General features: G+C 39.8%; 1 protein-coding gene across 10 annotated transcripts in view; it reads left to right on the forward strand.

The window, feature by feature from the left end:
• The window catches only part of herc2 (HECT and RLD domain containing E3 ubiquitin protein ligase 2), a 231639-nt gene that overhangs the window by 80526 nt on the left and 132837 nt on the right, over positions 1-18276 (forward strand). For all 10 annotated transcript variants that reach the window (XM_072576977.1, XM_072576980.1, XM_072576979.1 and 7 more), the window contains exons 19-26: positions 1733-1911; positions 2762-2946; positions 3369-3524; positions 6679-6864; positions 7275-7445; positions 13988-14091; positions 14538-14688; positions 15327-15535. In XM_072576977.1, the coding sequence (XP_072433078.1) occupies positions 1733-1911; positions 2762-2946; positions 3369-3524; positions 6679-6864; positions 7275-7445; positions 13988-14091; positions 14538-14688; positions 15327-15535 (1341 nt within the window). The remainder of the gene's footprint in view (positions 1-1732; positions 1912-2761; positions 2947-3368; positions 3525-6678; positions 6865-7274; positions 7446-13987; positions 14092-14537; positions 14689-15326; positions 15536-18276) is intronic.

Below are 18276 nucleotides of genomic sequence, written 5' to 3' on the forward strand. Positions count from 1 at the left end.
GGTGGTTTATCAGTTGGGCTGAACAGTAGGTGTTAGCCTAGCCAGTAAGCTCCTATTCCATTTATGCATTTTTAAAAATCCACAGGACAAGAGCTTTTTTTTTGTCTTTCAATTTGAAACTTGTCATGGAACTGATTAAAAGATGGATTAACATAACCAAACAGTAGAATTAGTGATGACCTTTTAATCATTGCATCATTTTTCTCCATCGCGTGTTTAGTCCATTTCTTTTGGATTGCTTTTGTTGTGAAACTAACTTTACCATGTTTTCCCCTTCAACTTTGCTTTTGTTTGACACTAATCACTTATCTCTCTTTATTCTGTCTCTTACTTCAGTTCGATTATTCTTCCACCTATACCTCATGATTGCTGTTAATCAAGTAACTGTCTAAATTTGCTGCAGCAAATGATTTTTTTCAGTATTTTAATAGGAAGGAGTGGTCTTTTCCAGGTTGGCAGGCTGTTGTGAAATGCTGCAAGGACTAGTGCTGGTTTCTCAGCCCTTTACAGTGTATATTACTAACTCAAAATTTGTTAATGTTAGTAGGAAGGTAAGTTGCAAGGAAGGTGTGGAAACTGCAAGCTGATATAGAATGGTTAAATGAATGAGCTAGAGCGTTGAAGATGACATATAGTGGGGAGAAGCGTGACATTATTCATTTTGGCAGAAAAGCAGAATGCTTTTAAATGGTAAGAGACTGAGAAACATGAGTGTTAAGAGAGAGTTTGGTGTCTGTGTACATGAAACAAAAGAGTTAACGTGCAAGTATGGTAAGCAATTGAGAAGGCAAAATGGTATTTTGATCATAGTTGTTGTGCACATGGAGTGATCTTGTGAAGAAACTTAAATGTACCTTGTTTTGGGAGCTAGGATTTTAAGAGAATTTTGCTGTCTGTGTTGGAGTGGACATAGCAGTCAAAGGTGTTTCGATACAGCTAAAGTGTTATGGTTAGCCTTGATGAGTTTTGGGGTTTGGAGTCTCATTGCAGTCTGTGGAGTAATTGGGAGTGGAATATGAACCGAGTGTAGATGGGAGATTGAAGTTCAGAACATTTCTATGGAATATATGTAAATATTTTCTTCTAGCCATCTAAAAGGGGTACGATTGAGGAAAATGGACAAGGTGAATAGAAAGCAGCTGTTGACCCTAATGGAAATGTGAAAACAATGGAGCATAGCCTTAAAGTGAAAGGCAGGAGTTTAGAGGGGATTTGAGGAAAAGAAAATTCAACCTGATGAAGTGGGAATTTTGAATGCACTGCTTGGAAGGATAATGATGTGAAACCTTACAACCTTTAAATGTTTTTGAATGAGCACTTGAAATATTCTAATATTCGAGGCTATGGGGTAAATGCTGGAAAGTGGGACTTGTGTTGCTTTTGTCAGTGCAGACTCATTGGGCCAAAGAACCTCCTTATTTACTGAATAAGTCTGAGAAAACATCAAGTTAACTGTAAATTCAAGTAGAAAACAACAGTCTGGCATAGTTGGAAGCAAGAGAAACAAAATTAATATTTCAGGTTGATAGCCCGACCTAAAATGTTAACTTTGTTTCTCGCTCTACAAATGCTATCTGATTTGCTGAATATGTCCAACATTGTCAAATATCTAAACTAAAAATATATTGTGGTAAATTGACGGATACATTTCAAACAGATGGGTTTTTCTTGATGATTGACAATGAACAGCAAATTTGCAATTCCTGTGTTCTTCTGAATAATTTTGTTTTAGGACATAGAAGCAAAGAAGGAAGCCCAAAAAGAGAAGGAGATAGATGAACAAGAAGCCAATGCTTCAACACTCCATCGGAGCAGAACACCATTGGATAAGGATCTCATTAATACTGGCATATATGAGTCTTCTGGGAAACAAAGCTTACCACTTGTTCAACTTGTACAGCAGTTATTAAGGTACTGGTAAAATTCTGTTTCGTCTTTTCATCATTTTGATCGCTGTGCAGAGCTATATAAGCTCAAATGTGGTCCAAGAGGCTTAGATCATATTCCTATACTTCTCCCAATTTGAAAAGATGTTGAGAAATTTTAAATTGGTTCCAGGTCAAGTAACATCTGTGTTGGCTGATAGATGGATAGGAGGAGTTGAGAAGAATAGAAATAAGCTAGAGTTGGCCCCTGTCTAGATTCCTATGAAACCTAACACTGTGATTTCAGATGTTGTTGAGTGTTGGTATATAGATCAGAAACAGTTGTGATGATATGAAGGTACCGGTATTGGACTGGGGTGGACATAGTCAGAAGTCACATGGTTATAGTCCAACAGGTTTATTTGAAATCACAGGTTTTAGGAGCATTGCTCCTTTGTAAGGTGAAGTGAGTGTGGGAAACAGTGGTGTTTCAAGGATGGATCCTTGGGGGACACTAATAATGGTGCAGCAGCAGGAAGTGTAGCCATTACAAATGTTTGTTTGGCTACAGTTAAGTAGATCAGAATGGAACGAGATCCCACTTGAATGGGAGTGAAACATTTATGGGAGATCGTGAAATCAACCACATTAAATGCTCCCCACAGGTTTATCAAGTACATTAAGAATTGGGCTGAGCTGCGATACTTTGTGTGAATCCCAATCCTGTGTATGAATGGTATCTGTTGGTAAGATGATGGGAAACATCTAGTGTCCAGCCAGCAGTCGGCATCTTAGAAAGTAAACATGAAGAAACTATATCGGAATGTAAAAAAAGGAAGGGGAAAAAGAAAACAGTGTCATTTTAAAAGAAAACTATTTATCTTTTATTTTTAAAGAAACATTGCATCACAGAGCATTGCTAAATTGAAAGATGTCACACGGCACATTTCTTCTTCTTTGGACCATGAGCACTTCAATCCGGAGAGGTCAGCTTCTTTGGATCTGTTGCTGCGATTTCAGCGTCTGTTAATCAGCAAACTTTACCCAGGTGTAAATTTCAGTTATGAGACCAATGGATACAGTGAGTAAACTTCCAATAAACTACTTTCCTCCTCAGTTCAGCTAATCAATTAATGTGATGCAAAGCTAGTTTCTGGGTCAATTATCTTGGTTGAAAATCACTAATCAATTGGTATTGAATTTGCATTAAAGCAGTAATGATTCAAGTCTAATTTAGTTTGAAGAAGGTGATGGTAGTTTTCTCAACTCTGCTGTTGAATCAAGGAGAATGCTATAGAATTCTGTACCATAGGTGAATAGTTACAAATGATAGACATTACTTTAAATTCTGAAATGTTTTAGATTAATTCAATACATTTGAAGTTAGTAAACTTTATGCTCTCTTTTTACAAGAGTGTTTGGTTTTTTTCTTTTTTGCGTTTTAATGGTTATTCTTTGACAGTTATTAGCCTAAACAGTAATTACCATTCCATACTTTTGCAGGTCCTGAGCTTTTGGGAGTAGGTTCGTTGCTTAAAAAGTACATTGCCCTTCTGTGTACGCACATAGGGGACATTCTGCCAGTGGCAACCAGCATTGCTTCAACCAGTTACAGGCATTTTGCAGAGGTGTCTCGTATTCTTGAGGGCGATTTAACAGGTAACACATGTGTAGTGATGTGGTTTTGGATGCATCTTTTCTCAGTGCTTCTGAAGAATGCAATTGTACAGTTTTGTCGTTTGTGTATAGTTACTCCACAACCGGTCAGATTTTCCAGCATTTTTTCTTGATTTACTGTATGTGTAGCATAACATTTGAACAAAATAACTCCCATGATGTTGAAATGTGGTGGAGTGATAGTATCTCAACTTCTGAGCCAGGAGGATAGTGTTATGGGTCAGTAATTCAATGATTTATGTCTAAAATTCAAAGAATGAGAGTAATGTTTTTAAAAAACAATCTGGAAGTAAAACTCTGATAGCAGTATAAATTACTTAGCCTTGGCATCCTTCTGAATAAAAAAAAAAGTTGGATTGTGACAAGAGCATGGTTCAAGAACCCCACTTTCATAGTTTCTGTGCATTTGCTGCAAAGGAAGGCAGTGGGCTGAAAAGATGCAAGGTTTGTTGATCCCTGTTCTCTTTGGGCCCTCTATCCTGCCGGGAGAAAGTAAGGTCTGCAGATGGTGGAGATCAGAGTCGAGAGTGTGGCGCTGGAAAAGCGCAGCAGATCAGACAGTATCCGAGGAGCAGGAGAATCGATGTTTTGGGCAAAAGCCCTTCATCAGGAACCCTCCTGGTGAAGGGCTTTTGCCCGAAACATCACTTCCTCTACCCTACTGGCTGAGCTTTGTTTTGCCCTGGCTCTATCAGTGCCCCTTCAGACTGTCAGGCTTTAGTGTCACAGTCATCAGTTACCATGTCCCAATTGTCAGTGCCAGTGACTAGTGCCTTTTTTTTATATAATGAAACCTGTGGTCATTTGCTGTTCTGTGTGTATATGTGAAATAAACTAAAAAGCTGCAGTTATATTGATCAGTCCTAGTGAAGAAAGAGGTCCACCTTACGTTTTTTTATTAGGACATATGAGAGTTGGTGTGGGCAGGGATGCCTTGGTATTACTTATCCTCACTTTCTTGCTGCATTTTGGCTATTCCGTAATTTATTCAGATTTTCTGCCACGACTTGCTACTTTTGGCAAGACTGTACTTTTCTTCTGTGTTTTTTGTAGAGTAAGACTGCCTCATTAGGTTGTGTACAGGGACTGATATGGCTGCCACACTATGCTTTCCAGATTCTTCTGAAGTGAGGGAAGAATAAATGCTGCTGGAACATGTAACACAAGCTAAAAATATTAATTTACAGGTGTACAGTATAGAGCCCAAAACTTGCACATGGCACAAAACTTGGAAGTATAGTAAATACCAAAAAGGATAGTGATAGACTGAAGAACAGGCTGGTGAGGTGGGACAAAATTCAATGCAGAGAATTGTGAAATTTTGCATTTTGGGAGAAACGATGAGGGGAGACAGTTAAAACAGCGTCAACTCATGCCAAAGTGTATACCTTCCAAGATATCTCTCTCACTATTTATTGCATGTAGCCTCTGGAGATGTGCTGAGAAAAATAAACTGAGGTTCTTTGTGTCTTCACTATATAAGAAGAATACTTCGTGATAAAACCCTATTTGATACATTGATTCTTGTTTATATGTGACAAAGTGTCATAGTCATATAGCACGGAAGCAAATCCTTCGGTCAACTCATCTGCACCAACCAGACATCCCAAGCTGACCTAGTCCCATTTGCCAGCATTTGGACCACATCCCTCTAAATCCTTCCTATTCATATATGCATCCTGATGACTTTTAAATGTTGTAATTGTACCAACCTTCACCACTTCCTCTGACAGCTTGTTCTGTACATGCACCATCCTCTGCATTTAAAAGAAAAAAATTACCCCTCAGTTCCTTTTTAAATCTTTCCCCTACCACCTTAAACCTATGCTAGGAGTATAATGTTTATGTAGGGGATTAAGTATTTGAAAAGATTTCAAATATGTTATAAGAGTTTGATAGTTCAACAGAAGGCCTGGAGAACACTGCTTGTTGAAATTATTTCTGGAGTGACAATCAGATCTCCGCATAGTTCAGGTGGAGATAGGCTTTCCCTTACATACACGTCAAGTTCTGCCTCCTTTCCCTAACTGATGAAAATGGGAACTGTTAGAATGGGAATGAGATTTCTGTAGATGGGCCCCACCTGCTGGTTTTAAGGGTGCCTGCAGTCTCTCAACTCCATGAAAATTTAGCTCAAATAGACACCCATTCACCAATGGGAACATATATAAGGTGATTTGCAAAAGAACCAGTGGCAGAATACCAAAAATGTTTGCATCAAGTGGTTTGAACTTGAAAAAGCATTGCCTGAGTGCATGGTGAGGCACATACCATCAGGGCTTTCAAAAGAGAATTGGATACTTATGTGAAGAGAGAGAACGTGCAGAGCAGGGAATATGAGTAACAACAGTTTTTTTGGAGAAAGCGGACATGACATACTGAATGGCCACCTGTGCATTCGCCAGTTTTTCATTCTGTGGAAGTGCAGTTTCAATACTTTAAGTATTTCACTTAACTTTTCATTTTGAACCAACCTGCAGAAGTTTGAAACAACTTTTTCAATGAATTGATGCAAAGGGCTAGATCTTGAATGATATATTTTGCAATTAGACAAAGCAGCAATGTTGTTCAAAACCCATGTCATAGAGATTTGTACCATTGTATTAGTTGAGTTGATTGTCAGTAACTTCTTGGCCTGGTCTTGCATATTCAGTGAATATCATTTTAAGCCATTGTTTTCAGTTATTCAGATGCCAGATTTTTCTACTGGTTCTCTTTCTCGCTGAATAGATCCACTTAAGTTTTTTTTTATAGTGCTGAGTTTACACTCACAAATACCTTTACTATTTTATGGTTAACTGTCCATCAGTTCAGATTTTTAATTCTGACTGAGCAGTCAAAAATACTTTGTGATAACTATATCCAATAAAAATAAAGACATTGTCTGATGTTCTGAAAATCTGATGTTTTGGTGCTGTTTTCTGCCCTTTTATTTTTAACTTTGATTTCTAATTGTAAGAAAATGTTTAAGGTTGGTGAGGGGAATAAAAGCTTTAAATGCCGTCTGTGTTTAATTTTAACCGATGTAATTTCTTGCTAATTACAGGATTTCACCTTTGGCGAATGAGTTGGTGGATATGTATATGTGCAGTTGTGGTTTGGTCATAATGTTTATTCTGTTTTTGATTTGTTGTAGGAGTTCTGCTTCCTGAACTGGTGGTTTGTGTTGTCCTGCTTCTCACTAAAAATGCTGGACTGATGCAGGAGGCTGGGGCTATTCCTCTGCTGGCTGGATTGCTAGAACATTTAGACAGGTTTAACCAACTCGCACCTGGCAAAGAGAGGGATGATAATGATGATTTAGCATGGCCTGGAATAATGGGTATGTCAATTTACTGATAGTTTGCATGAAATAATTTGCAAATTTGCCTTAGAAATAATTGAAAGTGGTTAAGAAAAGACCCAGAGATGATATGAGGATACAAGGTTTCCACACAACAAGTACTGCCTGAGTGAATCTGCCTTCACCATGCAATCACGGCGTTGAAAGGGGAACTAGACAACAGACGAATACAGATCTGTCAAGCCATTAGGAAAGGGTGGGAAGTAGGTAGAGGTGAGTTGCTCTGAGTGCCAGCTGAGATCAGTCACATGGCTGTCTTTTTTTTAAATCACATTATGTTATTACATAGAAGAAAACTTCAACTGGAGTTAATTTCAAGTCTGTCACTTAACTGGAAAGTGTAGCCTTGATCTTAATTTAAAAAAAAATCATTTTGTGTGGCTTTACAGGCTCATTCTTCACAAATCAGAGCTCACGGAACAATGAGGAAGTTACCCTAATTCGAAAAGCTGATCTTGAGAACCATAATAAAGATGGTGGCTTTTGGACTGTAATTGATGCAAAAGTGTATGACATCAAAGATTTCCAGACGCAATCTTTGAGTGGGAGCAGCATTCTTGGTGAGATTAATTTATCATATTTCAAAAGGAATTTTAACTGATTAGTGAATGTAATGAGGTGGTTGACTCTGACTTAACTCAGCCATACTGCAGCACACAATCCCCATCTCTTTTCCTGGCTAATGTCTCCCAACAAGTACCATGAAACACAAACCTTGAGTGCTGTCACTATTGCAGAAATATGAACGATACAGTTTCTAGACCCCAGTGTATATTTTGCTATTGAAAAGAAACCTAACTTTATTGAAATCAACCAAGGTTTTTATAGATTTATTTTACTGTAACTTGGAATATACGTTGAACAAACAAGTGCTCCTTCTCCTGGACTTTTACTTCTAAACAAGTTAAATATTGATTTGTGCTCAAAATATAGGATCCTAATTGATGTTACACAACTGATCCGATCTATTGTGCATAGCAAATGGTGAAGTAGTAATCCTTGACCTGGCTCAGCTGCTACCCAAATGTGATAGATATCCATGCTTGGGAAGTTATGATTATTTTTCCTGACCATTTAAGAAGAACAACATGGCTTTAGTGGCTTCATGTGCCAACACTGCTTGAACCTCCTAATATCTGTTGGGAAATCGTTGCTTTCGAAGAATGCCACTGGCTGACAGGGCTTCCATTGACATGGAATCTCAAAATAAAACTGTCATAGACTTGTTCTAAATCTCATGGATCCTACTGGAACGCACCTGTCAGTTAACTGAAGACAGCCCCTCCTTCCTAATGGTATACTACTTGGCTGGCTGCAAGTGTTACACTGGCACCACCCCCCACCTTTTCCTCCGCTACATTGATGACTGTATTGGCGCTGCCTCGTGCTCCCACGAGGAGGTTGAACAGTTCATCCACTTTACCAACACCTTCCAACCCGACCTCAAATTCACCTGGACCGTCTCAGACTCCTCCCTCCCCTTCCTAGACCTTTCGATTTCTATCTCGGGCGACCGAATCAACACGGGCATTTACTATAAACCAACTGATTCCCACAGCTACCTAGACTACACCTCCTCCCACCCTGCCCCCTGTAAAAACGCCATCCCATATTCCCAATTCCTTCGTCTCCGCCGCATCTGCTCCCAGGCGGACCAGTTCCAATACCGTACAACCCAGATGGCCTCCTTCTTCAAAGACCGCAATTTCCCCCCAGACATGGTTGACGATGCCCTCCACTGCATCTCCTCCACTTTCCGCTCCTCTGCCCTTGAGCCCCGCCCCTCCAACCGCCACCAGGACAGAACCCCACTGGTCCTCACCTACCACCCCACCAACCACCATATACAGCATATCATCCGCCGTCATTTCCGCCACCTCCAAACAGACCCCACCACCAGGGATATATTTCCCTCCCCTATCAGCGTTCCGAAAAGACCACTCCCTCCATGACTCCCTCGTCAGGTCCACACCCCCCACCAACCCAACCTCCACTCCCGGCACCTTCCCCTGCAACCGCAAAAAATGCAAAACTTGTGCCCACACCTCCCCCCTTACTTCCCTCCAAGGCCCCAAGGGATCCTTCCATATCCGCCACAAATTCACCTGCACCTCCACACACATCATCTATTGCATCCACTGCACCCGATGTGGCCTCCTCTACATTGGGAAGACAGGCCGCCTACTTGCAGAACGTTTCAGAGAACACCTCTAGGACACCCGGACCAACCAACCCAACCACCCTGTGGCTCAACACTTCAACTCCCCCTCCCACTCCACCAAGGACATGCAGGTCCTTGGACTCCTCCATCGCCAGACCATAGCAGCACGACGGTTGGAGGAAGAGCGCCTCATCTTCCGCCTGGGAACCCTCCAACCACAAGGGATGAACTCAGATTTCTCCAGTTTCCTCATTTCTCCTCCCCCCACCTTGTTTCAGTCAAATCCCTCGAACTCAGCACCGCCTTCCTAACCTGCAATCTTCTTCCTGACCTCTCCTCCCCCCCCACCCCACTCCGGTCTATCACCCTCACCTTAACCTCCTTCCACTTATCGCATTTCCAATGTCCCTCCCCCAAGTCCCCCCTCCCTACCTTTTATCTTAGCCTGCTGGACACACTTTCCTCATTCCTGGAGAAGGGCTGATGCCCGAAACGTCGATTCTCCTGTTCCTTGGATGCTGCCTGACCTGCGCTTTTCCAGCAACACATTTTCAGCTCTGCAACTGTTACAACTAAGCCTGGTTACTGACCCAAGGGAACACTAGATTCTGGACAAGTCTCAGCCACCTGGGGAGGGGCCAAGAAAGATATGTTCACTATTCCAAAAATAGAACATGAGAACCATTTCCAGTTATGATTGTGGCCATCTAAGTCAGACCATCTGAGCTTCTGTCCTGAGAGATCCGTCTTTGGTAGGATCTTAACTGTCCACACTTCATCAGTTGAAACCATTTAAATTGACTGTACATATTGTCATCAAACTACAACTGCTTCCTCAGCCAAGCTGTAAAAACATTTATGTGCTTACATGCACCAGAGGGCCCAATTTCCCCCAAAGTTGTTGTGCATTAACGTCAGTTCATTAAGCTCTACTTTGCCTTACCAACATGTCTTCAACCCAACTACAGAAATAGAGCTGGATATGTTCAACTTTCAAATATATGTTCAGCTTTCTTTTGAAACCAACTATGAAATCTACCTCTCACACTCTCTCTCAGGCAATACATTCTAAATTGTAACAACTGAGTAAAGCAGTTTCTCCTCATCTCAGTCCTAGCTATCTAGCTGACAGCCTTTAGAATTGTGATCCCTCGTTACTGACATACTAACTTGTGGAAACAGAATAGCCTTCTTTACCCTGTCAAAATTGTTCATAACTTTAAACAACTCAATAAAATCACCTCTTAGTTTTCTCTGCTCTAAAGAGAATAAGTCCAATTTATCTAATCTTTCCTTGTATCTAAAATCTCAGGGCTTGCGCACTGTCTAGGGCTTCAAGACCCTTCTTTAAATAAGGTCCTCGAAACTGAGCACTATACTCCAAATGTGGTCTGACCAATAACGGGTAGAGGTGTAGCATCACCTTCTTGCTTTTATACTCCATGCCTCCATTCCTAAATCCTCGGACCCTATAAGCTGACTTAACGGTTTCGACTTGCCTGGCCACCTTCAGAAAGTTATGCACATGTACCTTGAGGCCCCTCTGCTCCTGTACTCACCTCAAGGTTGTACCATTGAGCCTATATTGTCCCTCTGTGTTTCTTCTGCCAAGATTCATGGCCTCGCACTTCTCATTTGAAATTCATCTGCCAGGTGTCTGTCCATTTTGTTAACTTGACAGTATCCCTCTGAAGTCACCCAGTTCGCAATTCACTATACTCCACAGCTTGGTATCATCTGCAAATTTACAGATTTGTTCTCTACACCTATTTCCAGATCGTTTATATAAATAAGAAAAAGCAAGGGTCCCAACACAGATTTCTGAGGAACACCATTTTCAACTTGTCCCCAGTCTGAGAATTGCCCGTCTATTCCTAACCTCTGTCTCCTATCTTTTAGCCAACTTCTAATCCATTCTGCTGAGGACCTACTGGTTTCAATCATTTCTAATTTGCTGACCAACTTGCCATGTGGCACCATATCAAATGATTTCTGAAAGTCCAAATGTAAAACATCCACAGGGCTACCCTCATCCACTACTTGTGTCACCTCTTCAAAGAACTTAGTCAGATTCATCAGACATGACTTGCCCTTGACAAAGCCATGTTGACTGTCAAGTATTAACTTAGAGAAAAATATGTGTATATTTGCCTTATCCTGTATTATGTCCTTCATAATTTTCCCATTATTGATGTCAGGCTGACTGGTTTGCATTTCGTGGGTTACCCTTTGTTGCTTTCTTAAACAATCATGTCATATTTGCAATCCTCCACCCCTAGGAATAATCCTGTGTTTAGATAGGTCTGGAAAATTTCTGTCAACCGTTTCACAATTTGCTTCTTTCCCTCTTTTGAGCAATCTGGTACTCACCTAGGCCCTGTGACTACTTTACCTGGAGTGCTGCCAGCCTTTTTAGCCCCTCTTCTTTATCTACCAGTATGCTGGTTTATCACTGAACATCCCCATTTTCAAGTAGGCCACTGTCACCATTTTCTAATTTGGTAAAGACAGAAGGTCTTTAGTGCTCATTCAGTGCCTCTGCCATACCTCTTGCTTCAGTGGGCAGCTTATCCCGCTTGTTCCTTATGGACTCCACTATATCTTTCACTAATTGTTCTTCACTATAACTATGTTTGAAGAACATTTTACTATTTGTTTTAGCACACCCTGCTATCCTTTCCTCATGTTTCCTCTTAGCATTTCTTATTGTAGTCTCAGTTTTTCTCCTGCATTTGAGATATGTTTCCTGACTTCTATTGCTGTCATTATTCCAGTACATACACTATCCTCAGGGGCAATGGCCTAGTATTATCATTGGACTGTTAATCCAGAAACCCAGGTCATGTCTGGTGACCCAGGTTTGAATCCTGTCGTGGCAGATGATGGAATTTGAATTCAATAAATATCTGGAATTAAAAGTCTAATGATGACCATGAATCCATTGCTGATTGTTGGGAAAGCCCATCTGGTTCACTCATGTCCTTTAGGGAAGGAAACTTCCATCCTTATATTAGTCTGGCCTATATGTAATTCCAGACCAATAGCAGTGTGGTTGAATCTTAACTGCCATCTGGGCAATTAAAGATGGGACAATAAATGGCCAGCAACACCCTCATTACAAGAATGAATGAATTTACAAAAAACATCATCTGCCTTTCTTCTCTTCCATTTTCTCATTAATGTCCTTATTCATCTGGAGTACTCTAGCTTTGAATAGCCCATATTTATTTCTCAGGGATATGTATCTAGCTGAGTCATACAGCACAGCAACAGACCCTTTGGTCTAGCTTGCTCCCTATGTACCTGTATTTTGAAAATCTCCCATTTTTCATCCACTGTTTTAATTACCAAAATGCATTTCCAGTTAAACTGCTCCAGTTCAACTTTTAGACTCCCAACATCTGTCCTTTTTCAGTCTGGTTCTTAATCCTTGACTAATTTTTATTCTTTTCCAACTTAATATTGAACCATAATACGATGATCACTATTTCTCAAATGCTCCTCCACTCTAACATTTTCCACTTGATCTGCCTGTTTTCCTAGGGCCATGGGCTAGGTCACTAGGCAATCTACCTTATGTGCATGACTGCAAGTAGCATAACATTATGACTCGTGTCTGTCTATAACCATATTCAATAGGGAATTGGTAGAGATTGTCAAAATTCAGTTTAGCTTATAGGAACGTTATTTTGACTTTGAGTATGCAATGCTCTTTGTATAATGGTGTGCAAAGGTTAAGCCCGATCACAGTGCTTGTTTGTGATACCGTTGACAATTAATAAGAAACCTCCAAAGAATTTTATCCAGGATGCAATGTTTGTGCTGCTAAATGTCCAATGGTTGTCAAAAGGCAAAGAGAAAATTAATTTTCTTATGTGCCTGACTGGGATATTGATTGCACAAGGGAGGCTTTGGGCACTAAAAGCTAAGGAGCACTACTATTTCAGGACGATTTTGTTAAGTTCTGGTGAGTGAGTGCTTAGCCAATATTGACAGTAATTGTACTGCTCTTTTGTGAGCAATGTGAGGTATAATCCCATAAGTTCATTTCTTTTCTGGCATTTGTGACATTGGTCAGGAAAGAAAAGGAATAATTCTTCCATCACTTAATCCAAGTTGTGACAGAAGAGTGTTCTAACGCACTCTATTTGTGCAGTTGTGTTTTTTTTTTTACAGCTTCTTTAATGCCTTCATCTTATTCTTTTTAAAAAAAATGTGTAAGGAAGGGTTTGGAGAGATATGGGCCAGGTGGTAGCAGGTGGGACTAGATCGGGTTGGAATATCTGGTTGGCATGGGCAAGTTGGACCGAAGGGTCAGTTTCCGTGCCGTACATCTCTATGACTCATAAATTAACTACACTAAAATTTATGGCCACTTTTGCAAATGTACCGTTATTGACATTTTTTTTTTCTTTTCGTTTTTACCTGGGACAGGTACAGTTTAATTTACATGGCGACCAGATTACTTGCCTGCTTTTGGGCATGTAAGTATAGGAATCCTGAACCCATGTAGTGAGATCTGCCTGCCACCGTTCTTTATTTGTATTGTTGAGTCATGGAGGATTCCATGCATTTTAGGTGGGTAGATACTAATGCTATGTATCTTGGCCCACCTTGTGTCGGCTTCACCATAACTGATGTTTTCAGTAGCATTTATGGTCAAGTAGGTAGTGAGGGAGCTTGTGATTAAAGGTGATCTGTTTTTGAGACTGAACCCTTGAAGGGGAAGAAGTGCTCAAAATGTGTGTTTATTTTGTGGTTAAGATACAAGTTGTTTATTTGATCCCAATCGTGAAGAAGTTGACAAAATAAGTAGAGTGCAACCAATTCCCCACTAAAAAGGCTTTCCTCCAGGAAAAAAAAAACAAGCTTTAGAATGCTTGCTGGTAGAATGCTTCTTTGTTTCAAATGGTGATGATAGCATGGTATTTTTGCTTTCAGCTCAGTTTGCTGGAGAAGACCCAGTGGTTGCATTGGAAGCCGCCCTTCAGTTTGAAGACACCAGAGAGTCGATGCAAGCATTTTGTGTTGGCCAATATATGGAGGTACTGAAGTATTTCATAAATCTGTGCTGAGAGCTGTACCATCTGTGTTTAATGAATGGGTTATTTGCCTTTGATTTCTGATTAAAGTACTACTTTTTAAAATAAAAATTACACCTTATGCTTAATTTTCTCAAACAACAAGTAATTTCCACATGCATCGGACTAAATCAAGCCAAAACAGAAATTGCTGAAGAAACCCAACAAGTCTGGCAGCATCTGTGGAGAGAAAACATTTGGAGTGCTTCAGAAGGATCACAGGACTTGAAATGTTAACTCTCTGCTTTCCCTCCATTGATACTGCCAGGCATGCTCAGTTTTCCTAGCAGTTTTTCTTTTTGTTGGTTCTCGATCTCCAGCATCTGCAGTTCTTGGTTTTACATCAGACTAACATTTTATGCATTCTAAAAAATTGCCTTTTAATTTCTTTCCTTGTCTTTCCATTATAGCCAGATCAGGAAGTTGTAACCACACCAGACCTTGGCAGTTTGTCTTCACCTCTAATAGACACAGAAAGGAATCTTGGTCTCCTCCTAGGATTACATGCATCATATTTGGGAATGAGTACTCCTTTGTCATCTCTAGAGGTCGAATGTGCCAGTTAGTATGCTGACAACATAATTTACAAAAACTCTTATTTATGTAATACTTTTGCCAGCGTTTTAAATCAAAGGTATTAAAAACAATTTAATCCAGTTATTGTTAACATCTCCTTTGCTGGGAGATTTGCTCAGATTCTGAATTGTACAAGCTTCGCAATTCAAGGTTTTAGCTTTTTTTGTTTGAGGCTGGGTTTATTTTAACAGTTTGTATTTCAGTGCATACTTTATACTGTATTTTTTGCTTATTTGAATGACTGACAGTCCTATTCGTGCTTAACTGCAAAAGGAACTAGTTGGAGACCTGATATCAATTGACATGTAAGAGTATTGTGTGCTTTGTTTAAGTAACGTCTCCCGCTAAGTGTGGAGCTGCATTGATTGGGTGTGCTTGCAGTATCTGTGATTGCCATCATTCTAATTGAAGAGTGTGGTATGTGAAATTGAGGCTTGCAAAAGGAGATGACTGTCAATGATGATTTTAGTTCTTGTTCTTGAAGGTTGAGAGAGAATTAACACTCACCACGTTAATCTGGCATTGCCACTTGAAAAGAAATCTTGAATCTTATTAAGGTATTTTAGTAATATCCAAATAGTCACACTTGTTTGTAAAATTAACGCAACTTCTATATTTAACAGAATGGCTGCAATCTTCCCTTTTCTCTGGTGGCTTGCAGACCAGCCAGATTCATTACAGCTATAATGAGGAGAAAGACGAAGATCATTGCAGCTCCACTACCACTCCAGACAAGACCAAACTTTATGTGCGGAATTTAACGCAAGGTGATCACACTCAACCATTCCTGCAGGCCATTGCAGACAACAACATTCAAGACTACAACGTAAAGGTGCGTGTTTCAAACAAACAGGTTCTCACAGGAAAAGTGAAACGTTGCTTGTTGCTGCTTTTATCTGAAACCTAAAATAGTTATCCTGGATTTTGTGTTATAGCATTTAAAATTTTTACGCAAATTTGCAGGAATTCTTACTTGGACAGAAGGCGGCTGCAGTGCAAATTTGCAAAGCTATGGTTGGCTGGGAGATACGGACCAATCAATCCTTTCATTAACTGTCGACCACAGACTTTGTGTGCCAAAGCAGTTGACTGAATTTGAGCTTATTTAATCTGAATTTAAAATCACTGAGAAACTGACCTGAATCAAGCTTTAATTTATGGCTGCTCATTGCAGTTGTGATGCCAGTGTGCCTGAAATTCTGCACGTAGTGTTCACGTGTGCTGAACAGAAGTGCAACTGATAGCAATACATCATACTTACCTGTGAATGAGGATGTATTTTGCTTTGGCAAGTTGATTTTATATCTGGAGGAAAAGATCAGGAATTTTTATCTAAGATAATTGTAAGTGTGTATTCAACTGTGGTTTGCCTACACTGTTCCAGTCAAATCCATGCAGACTTTGTTCGTAGCTGGGTAGGTATACCAAATGGAAACTATTGTGTCAATAGAAATTACTTAGAAACATGTGGATGCTGTTATCAACTTGTATCTGCTATAGCTATCTTCACATATTCAGTGATATGTAGAAGCTGTTGTTGGACTGAGGTGGACAAAGTTTAAAAATTACACAACACCAGGTTATAGTTCAACAGGTTTATTTGGAAGCATTGGCTTTTGGAGCACTGTTCCTTCATCAGGTAGTTGTGGAGCAGGATCGTGAGAAGCAGAATTTATAGCAAAAGATTACTGTGTCATGCAACTGAAATGATATGTTGAACAAACTTAGATTGTTGTTAAATCTTTCATCTTTTCAGGTTTCTGTTCATTAATCTGAAAATCCTAGAATTTCTTAAGTCACATTCTTGAGATAATTTAAGGTTTTATAAAAAAGAAGTGACATCTCAACTCAGACAATGCATTAAAGATGTGAGGTTAGAGTCTGTCTGTATCCCAATCTTGAGTCAGACTAGTTCTACTTCTAAAGTGAAATTTACAAAATAATACATGGATTGACTGCTTGCATTGACTGCCTGCAGATTGTGCATTTTTTGATCAAAATAGAATGTAGCTGCAAATATAATTCTGCAAATACAAATTCACGTGTGTGTGTGTGTATGAGAGAGTGTTTGCATGTGTACAAGCGTGGTAAAGTGTGTGTGTGTGTGTGTGTGTGTGTATATAGTGTTGTGGGGTCACTGTAGTGTGGCATGAGCCCAGGATCCTGGTTGAGGCCATCCTCATGGTTACTGAACTTGGCTATCAGCCTCTGGTTCACCACTTTACGTTGTCTGAGCTGAGATGTCACTTTTTTAAAATAAAGCCTTAAGTTATCTTGAGAATGTGACTTAAAACAATCTCTGGGATTTACATATTAATGAACTGAAACCTGCAACCGATTTTAAAAGATGAAAAACTTCACAGCAATCTAGGTTTATTCAGTATATCATTTCAGTTGCATGACACATTTATGGATGTTCTACATTTCTTCACATCCATTATTTAACATTGGCAGAATAATTCATGTCTTTCTGAATTTCAGCCCATGAGAAACTCCCTTTCCTTTGCTCTCATCTTTTTCGGAACCTTCTTTCAGCATTTGTAGTTCTTGCTGCTCTCTTGTTACATGTAAAAGAGAGTTTGACTCGTGGTGACTTTGTGAGCAGTACAGCACAGTATTGTACCAAAGCCTCATCTGTGTTGATTGTGATGGCATCCACCCATGATGATGGACAGTGCTCAGTGTGGTGTCACTTCTGGATTTAGCATTGTCAGTTGTATCTGTAGGGAGCAGTTTGAGAGTGGCAGTGCCTTCCACAAATGGCAATGGTCAATAACATCATCCCGATGTTGACTTACATTGTTTTCTTTCAGCAGATTCCTTTTTCTGCAGTCGGGTCATTCCTTTTGTCCTCTGCTTTTCGCATGCTCCCACTTCCTGGCTACTTGTTTTCAGGAATTCCCATGCATTAACTGTGATCCCAACCAACTTTAGGTCTCATTTACAGACCTCCCTTCCTTGAATATACAGATGATTTGTTGATCTTGTGCTGATAATAGGCTTGCATGTATCTAGGGAATTGGCCATCATCTATTTGGTTAACTTAGCCCAGTCAACCTAGCTGTTGTCTTGAGAGCAAACAAGCTGGGGAACCTTGTTTGCTGGTGTATTTGCATACTTTATTTTAACGAGAAGACATCCAATTACCATCTGATGTGTTGGAGATGGATGCTGTTGATCCTTTTTTCTTGGCTTTTGCAAGTTGTTAATACTTTTCAACTGTCAATACAATGAAATGATTGAGTGGTTATCCACTGGGTCATTGAGCAAGCTTGAAATACTGATCCTAAAGGACAGATACTGCTATTGGGTGTCCTGCTTAATCCTGACCTGAGTATTCTGATTTTCCACAAAGGCTACAAGCATTTGAATGCATAACGTTGCATGTCTTTATTCATCTGTTACTGATGTGCTTATTCATTTAAATAAAATGTTCAACCAGTCCTTCTTTTTAATGAGAATCCAATCATCATAGTTACAATATAGAAGTTGAAATTTCAATTTTACACTTCAAAAAAATCGTATAATCTAAACTTGTTTGCTAAACTAAAATATACAGAGAAGTAATGTTGA

The sequence above is a fragment of the Chiloscyllium punctatum genome, chromosome 9 (assembly GCF_047496795.1).
Source record: "Chiloscyllium punctatum isolate Juve2018m chromosome 9, sChiPun1.3, whole genome shotgun sequence".
In the NCBI taxonomy this organism is placed as follows: domain Eukaryota; kingdom Metazoa; phylum Chordata; class Chondrichthyes; order Orectolobiformes; family Hemiscylliidae; genus Chiloscyllium; species Chiloscyllium punctatum.